The following is an 8,218-nucleotide window of genomic DNA, read 5'->3' on the forward strand; positions in this document are numbered from 1 at the left end:
TTATAAATCGAAAAAGATAATTGAAATAATAAATTGTGTTTTTAAATTAATCTAATTGCATGCGTTTGTGTTTATTCTTGACTTACGTGAAAAGAGCTAGATTACTCGAATTGAAAACTATCGATTCACGAGAAATCAAATCTATCTATCACGAAATTGACACATATCGATTTAGATGAAACACCCTGAATCTTGTACTATGTATATGAAGATGGATAACTCGCGCCCCAGATCTTCTTGTTGAATAGTAAAAACCACGAAATCAGAGCTTGGGCTCGTTTTCATAGACTTCATCTTCGTATTCGGCATCGTATTCGTCATAGTCCTCGGCTTCTTCCTCCTCTTTCTCCTCATCGTCGCTCTCTTTGATGATACCTAGCCTCTTCGCGACGCTCTTCACGTTGTTGATGACTTCCTCTTGCACCAGATTAAAGCTCATTGCCAGCAAGGCAATTCCAAATAGCAGGTAGAGAGAACAAAGGGCGATGCCCTCGTGCGCATCCAATGTCGGCACAAAGTCGCCAAAACCTTAAAATAGAAAAGATAGGAAATTGTGCCAGTTTCATGTCATAGCGTTCAAAATAAATGCAAGATTAATTAATAAATAGAGATAAAAATAGAAGTAAAGCCTCTAAGACCTTCAAAAGACATACAGATATTATATGTCTACTGTATGTTTTCTGTGGAATGTTACGAATGAATATATATTATTTTAATAAGATTGCTATCACTAGTTTTAACGGAATGAATTTTAGAAAATAATAATTAGTAGCATATCTTTCATATCTTTTGGTAAACAGCGAAAAAGGAATTATTAATTATTGGAAAACAAACCGATAGTGGTCAACGTGATGAAACAAAAGTAAGCCGACTCAAGGAACGGCCAACCTTCCCACCGATTGAAGAGGTAAGCGCCGCCAAGTATATAACTGACGACCAGAAAGACACACAGCCAAATAGGCACGGGCTTGGTCGGTTGTCTTTCCTGATCATCCATACCAGAATAGTAATCGTAGTCAAAATCAATATCATCGGCATAAACCTGTCGATGAACGGCAAATCCCATCGGTGACATAATTCTAGGCGACGGCGGCGGTCCCCGTTTATAAGAACGCGCTAGAAAAAGATTAATTTAATCAAAAAATATGCGCACGCATTATTGATTAGCTTATTATTTCATTAATCTGAATATTTGCAAGTACAATGTAATTTTGGATAATTTGAATATGCTCGATAATTAGAAATATATTTAATATAAGTTAAATTAGATATATAAATATAAATTGCAAACATTTTATACTTTATATATATATATATCGAATATCATCATTTTTATTCTAAAAACTTGATTCTCTCATTTAAATATCAATATTCATTTACATAAGTCGTTTAAATATAATCAGTTGCTTCCATCAAAATAAATAATTAAAAATCGATTATTTTCAATTAATATGATTGAAATTTAATCTATGTTTATATCGCCATTCATTTACCAACGGAATAATTGCTCCTACTGCGTCTACTTTTGCTAGACTGCGATCTTTTCATATATTCCATTTCCAAATAGATCGAAGCTGGTCGATGTCCTGAAAATGAACTCGCTCTATTCGTCGTCGTAGCTCCTTCTACAGAAAGACATCTTCTCGGCAAAGATCTAAACGAAGTTCGTTTTTCAACACCATCCAACTCTTCAACCATTTCTGTGCTTTGCGGTTTCTCTGAGTTCTCGACTGTAATAACATCGGTTTTATTTAATTTCTTCAAAATTGTTTCAAAGTATGGTGTCTTTCATCATCTTAAATAAATATTATTTGAATCCTGAACTAATAAATAGTGTTATCATATACGAAATAACACGAATAATATATTGTACGGAATAATGTGATATATCTAACAATAAATACCTAATAATATGTCAATATTTTTTTTATGTAGAAAAAAAGATTATTCATTTTTGTTTTTCAATTATGTATTCAATTATATATCAAATATAATTCCCAGAATTATAATTGATGTATAATTAATAATATTAATAATATTAACATTCACCTTTATTTTGAGGCAATTGCCACCTTGACGTTTCATCTTCCAAATCATCCAATGCATATCTGTTGCACAAAACCGGTGAGCGATCCGCTTCATTCGGATTCATGAGCAATTTTCTATCCAGCGATTGTGTCGTTATTTTGGGATTGGCTGTACGCGGTAATGCAAATAACGCAAACCAGCCGATTTATTTAATTAATCGATGAGTCGATACCGAATGTAATGTGGCGCAATCGATGCGCTTGAATTAATTAATTAATTAATATCTAACAGCATTTTGTATCTCGCTCGTGTGATTCTGTGTGATTTCATATGTGACATCGACATGTCGTTTACAACTCTTTTATTATGTAAATAACAAACAAAGTAAACAGCAGAGATAGAGAGATTCAATTAAATTTAACATAAAATTTAATTATTCGCCATATATCTGTTTCTGTATTTTGATTGTCTGTATATGACAAAATAATATCCTTTTTTATAAAATTAGTTTGGAATACAACTGATTACGTATATTATTTTTATCTGTCAACTTTATAATCAATTTAAAATTAACATGAAATAAACAATTGATAAAATCGATTAAAAAATACCTCTTACGCTTCTCGGAGTCGCTATTGGAATATCCGAATAACGTGGCACAGTTGCGGCTTTAATTTCCATTGGATGATATGTAGAAGGTGTATAACCGATTGGTTTTGATTCATTTCCTTCCAATCGTCGAGACATATACCTACAGTTTGTTCAGTCTTATATATTTATTCTTTATTACTATAACTTTTTAAATATATTAAATATATTTAAATATATTTGTGCAGTATATTACTAACTGATTACTGACATTAATTAGCAAGTAATTAGAAAAACTATATTTATGATATACTTTTATTTGAAAGATAAGGTCACTAATTGAATTAATTAAATGATCTTACCTGCAATCAGTATCAGAGTACGAAGACTTTGTCATACTTTCGGAGAGTCCTAAGGCCGAATCAGCTGATCGTTGACTCACTCTGATGGATCGATGAAAAGAAGAACCTTTACTTGATCCATATCGTCTTGTAAAGAATAATATTTTTTCATGTTACTACATAATAGTGCATAAATTTTTATTTGCATTGGACACAGATTAATTTATGTAGAAGTCAATAATTTTATTTAATTTTTATTCAGTTTTTAAATAAAAATCCATAAATGTTTAGGAACCTTCTTCTTGTACAACATATTACATTATTGATTTATAATTTTTATTTTATACATTACAGTGTACTGTATTTTTATATATGAAATTTAGATTTTCACTTTTTCTAATTTCTCTTCTTTCTATTACATTTTCATATAGCAAAATATTTAAAAAAATTTGTATATTATATATAAAATTACCCTGGTTGACGAACAGAATACGACCTAATCAGATTGTTACGTCCTCGTCGTTTTTTTGGTGGTTTCGTGCATATGTAACAGCACACTTTCCAATATAGAAACCTAAAAATATTATAAATCTGAAGAAAAAAACAATTTTTAGCGCTAATGAAAACTAGTACAATAGATAAATATTTTATATTTGTTATATGAAATTTTGTCAAGATTTTTTATTTTATTACTATGGAACTTATATTTATATATGATTAAACATTATCTGTTACCTAAAACTCGACGCCATCACGTCTCCGATATTTGATAGGCACAGCAACATAAGCGGGATACCGAGAATGGCATAAAAAATAGTCACTACTTTTCCATTTTTCGTTTTTGGTGCAATGTGACCGTATCCTAAAACAAAAAATAGAAAAATAGAATGCGTAAGAGAAAAAATTTTTATACGAGATCGCAAATTTATTCGATGAAAGTTATATAAAGTATTTTACACGAGAAGCAAACATAAATATAAAATACTATTTAATTCAATTGTACTACAAATCAAGAATCATTTTGCTAAATGAGCTTGATAATAATTGTACCTTCAAAGTCAAGTTTAATAATTGATTTAAAATTTCAAATTAAAAAAACAAACTGAAGGTCATATAAGTCTTTAGCTGCACTCGCTTCAGCCTTGAATCTTTTCTTCTAGGCTTCGCCAACAATCTCATAATTTCGTTAAATTTGGGTCAAGGTCGCCGAGATTCTTTATGATAAAACTGGTCTGTTACATAAGATCGACAGTTATGCGATAGGGGATCTGCCTTCACGAATTCCCAAGTATTTTTTTTAAATTATTAGAAATAGTTCACATTTCTTTATTATTAAATTAAAAATAATAAAAATATTTATACGTAATTCTTCACATTTTTTATTTGAATAATAATATAAAAATGTAAAAAATTTCTGATAATATTGAGAAAGTATATTATAGAAGTTTTGTAGGAAAAAAATAAAAAGTACTCGTATAATTTTATAATGAGATGGTAATATTAAAGTGTCGGAAAATATTGTAGAAAAATGTTGAAAACTAGAAAAATAAATATTTTCTATTTAAAATATTTTTTTCTATTTAAAATGAATCTTTTGTATACAAAAATAATAATACAATAAAGTTTATGACACTAAATTATCCGAATCAAGTCAATGTTATCTACTTTTTTATTGAATTCGAATTTTTTAAATAATTTTGATTATGCAAATTTCAAAACTGCTATTTAAATATTGCAATAAAGTAAATATATTTAAATATTTTTTTATGTATAATGACTATGAATAAACTTTTATAATTCTTTTTTTTATAATTCGTGAAGTATTCCCGCAATACAAACGAGAAAGTAGTTAAATATAAATATAATGAAAAAATAAAAATTTTTTTATTTACAAAAAAATACTCTGTACTTAGTACACACAATGGGTCATTTGTGACCCAGAGATGAACTTCCGAGTTATTCTAAAGGATATGCATGAATTGAGATCAGTAACGTATAAAAACTTGTTCTCTAAATACCAAATTTTTTTAGAAAGAAGAGAGACCAATATTTGACCAGATGCTCTTAATATTTCAAAGAAAAGAAATGCGCAGGACACGAATAATGTAACCTAATCTTGTGTACTAAGTTAAATATTTTTTAATAAGAACAGAATTAATTTATTTTATTTTGAATGAAAGTGTCTAAAAAGGCCTGCCATTTTTAATATAAAACAAGATAAACTCTATTTGTATTATTATGTTAATTCCTCATTGGCGGAAATTGTTTATTGCAAGAAATCTAATCCAAATGCATCTATAACAAGTCTTTTTCCATTTTATTGAAAAAACGGATTTATTCGCACTCGTGAAAACAAGTTGACCCGTAATTTTACTCCAATGAAGCCATTTATTACGATGATCCCAAGGCGAAATGTGCGACAAAGACAATTTAGATCCCTTCTTGAGCGGAATTGATTTTATCCAATAAAAAATTTTGCGACGAATATTTTTATGATATATAATTATGTTGACACGATCAATATTAAAGTAATAACTATCTCTCTTTATTCCAATTTGTTTTAATTATAAAAAGTGGAATTTGGTAAATTTTTTTCTATATTGAAATTGTCAGAAAAGAAGAATTTCCCTTATATACAATATAAGATGCAGCATATAGTACTGTGCATTATGCAATCGTATACAACAGGATGGAAAATATCTGGGATGTAAGGTAAAAACTCCGTTTCTCAGTGAATATATGAATTCTTTAAGAACCCTAAGATGTCAAAAAAACTTTGCGATCTATGCGCATTGCGAGATCTCGCTTTTATTCTCCATTTTTTTTTTAACTCTTGAACGATATAACCTTCTTATTCCAAAAGAAGAAAATAATCAAGGAAAAAGAAAGAGAAAGAGAGAAAGAAAGAGGTGATAACGTAGGAAAATGAGAAAATAGGACGCATAATCGATGGTAGGAAATTATTCAAAAAAGAAAAAATATATAAAGGGAGGAAGTTGCCAGGCACATCGCGAAAGTCTGTCGAAGAAATGAATTTTTGTCGAGGAATTAATTCGCTCAATCGTGATAAGTGCAACATTCATCTACTAAAAATTTCGATAAATCTTCATTTCTCCTCAATGAGTCATATCTAATTTCGCTGAAGCTAATTTTTACGCAGTAAACCGGAAACATTTCTGAGATGACGAGAGAATACATTGACATTTTTTTTTAATACATGACATCAATTTTTTTTAAATAAACGTATTATGGATATTGTTGAATTAAGTAAAGATAATTGTTAAAATTAATACTTTTTTATAATGCAAATTTTATTAATCAAAAATTAAGAATACGGCAGTTACCTCAATGCAAAGCTTTATTTTGAAAATATAAATTAAAGGATTTTTATTGGAAGCTTTATAGAATCGAAATGTTTAATATCAAAGATTAAAAATTTCCAATGTCAAGATAATACAAAAACGTCATCTGATATGAAGAAACCATCATTAAAATGTTATTCGATATTAAGACATCTTTTAAATATATACAATATGTATGCCACTGTGTATGTATTCAGTGAATTAAATGTAAGATCCCTAACCTAGTTAATCTTTGTGTGATTTAACTAACTTATTTTAATGCTTAAATTCAATGAATATGATATTGAAAAATTGAAATTAACGTGCGAATATCAGTATTTTAATTATATAATATTCTTCCTTTTTTAATTGAACTTCACTGATTATCGGTGCAAAGTATGCCACTGAGTAATTAGTAACTACCACTGATTCAGAGTTAGAGAGTAATAATAAATAATTTATATTATTTTTTTTAAGTATAACATATTATAATAACTTTTTGTTGAAATAAAAATGATGGGAAAATAATACTATTACTATACATAAAATATATAGACACATACTTTATATTTAAAAAATAATATTGCATATATATCTATATGTACATATAAACAATATAATTAGGTTAGCTGTTTCAATTTTCTGTAATTATAATAATTTTTTATAACAGGATTTACAGGGCAAAAGTCGCGATGAATGGTCAAAGCACATTTTATATTCTATTTACGATATAGCAGGAAATTATTTAAAAAAGGATCACATGTTAGGAAATTAAAAAGACGAAAAAACATTTTTTCCGATGATGAAATGAATTCGATGAAATAAATACGACAAGTTTTTTCTTGAAATGCTGAAGATATTTTGTCAGGTTACGACACGAAAGGGATTGTAGAATTTAATTTGATCATGCATTTTGAAGACAAATAGTGTTAAACTTTGGTAGAAGCTTATTGAAAAACTTTAGTAGAAAAGAAGATCTATGTTTGGTAAAAAAAAATTGTAGTATAATCTTATCAAAGAGTTTTCTTCCCAATCTCAAATATTTAACTTTTAAAAATATCTAATGTTAAATAAAAAATATGTTATGTAATTATTTTTTTGTCATTATATATTCTTTTTTTTGTTTGCTTATATTTGTTTGCTTATAAATCTATAAATAATTTTTATTATTATAGATTATTTACTATTAATCTTTTCAATTCTTTCTTTATTTATAAAAATTTATTTAATCCATATAAAATTTGTAAAAAGTTTATAACTAGAATTTTAAATCAAATATTTAAAATATATGTCAATTGGATATTTGCAAGTAACATATATCATAATATATAATAAAGTTTTTTTAAATGAATTAAAATATCGAACGTCGTTCTTTAATACTTAATCCAATGCACTCGTTCTTCGGAAGGAGGTCACTTAATTTGAATTAGATTTCCAAAGTAACCTCAGTTTAACCAATTTGAATTCAATTTTCCTTCTTAAAGTACCCGCGAGCAGTTACAGTTTGCACATTCGGATTTTGCATAAAAAATATATGTTTGTTAGTATATTCGTAGCCGCTTTGCTCTGGAATATAAAATTCCACTGTTTAAATTCTCGCGTTTAATCTCATAAAAGAATGTCGTTCCAGAATGAATTTCAAAGCAGCCACGAAATAAAAGCATTTTGCATTTGTTTTGATACGCTTGCCCTTTCTTTAGAAATGCAAACGATGCACATTTACATTCAAAATAGTTCGTTAACCGACAGAAAATCATATTTTCAAAAGAGTTTATAAGAGAAAATTTTCTACTGTTCTTATATGTTTTATTTATAAAATGAGACTAGAGACCTATATCAGAATCTGGTCACAAGCAATTTTATCAAAATCCTACAACAGAGAAAGGTATATCTATTATTTCTTCCTATATATATAATCTC

General features: G+C 27.9%; 1 protein-coding gene across 1 annotated transcript; it reads right to left on the bottom strand.

Moving 5' to 3' along the window:
• Nucleotides 1–262: 262 nt before the first annotated feature.
• LOC105618920 lies at nt 263–4,136 on the bottom strand. Its single transcript, XM_012200453.1, has 9 exons — nt 4,061–4,136; nt 3,693–3,819; nt 3,430–3,531; nt 2,979–3,104; nt 2,640–2,779; nt 2,050–2,196; nt 1,494–1,730; nt 835–1,116; nt 263–528 (listed from the first exon to the last, which is right to left on the bottom strand). The coding sequence occupies exons 1-9, from the start codon at nt 4,134–4,136 to the stop codon at nt 263–265; spliced, it is 1,503 nt and encodes a 500-aa protein (XP_012055843.1).
• Between the last annotated feature and the right edge of the window lie 4,082 nt (nt 4,137–8,218).

Source organism: Atta cephalotes (genome assembly GCF_000143395.1).
Source record: "Atta cephalotes unplaced genomic scaffold scaffold00001, whole genome shotgun sequence".
In the NCBI taxonomy this organism is placed as follows: Eukaryota; Metazoa; Arthropoda; class Insecta; order Hymenoptera; family Formicidae; genus Atta; species Atta cephalotes.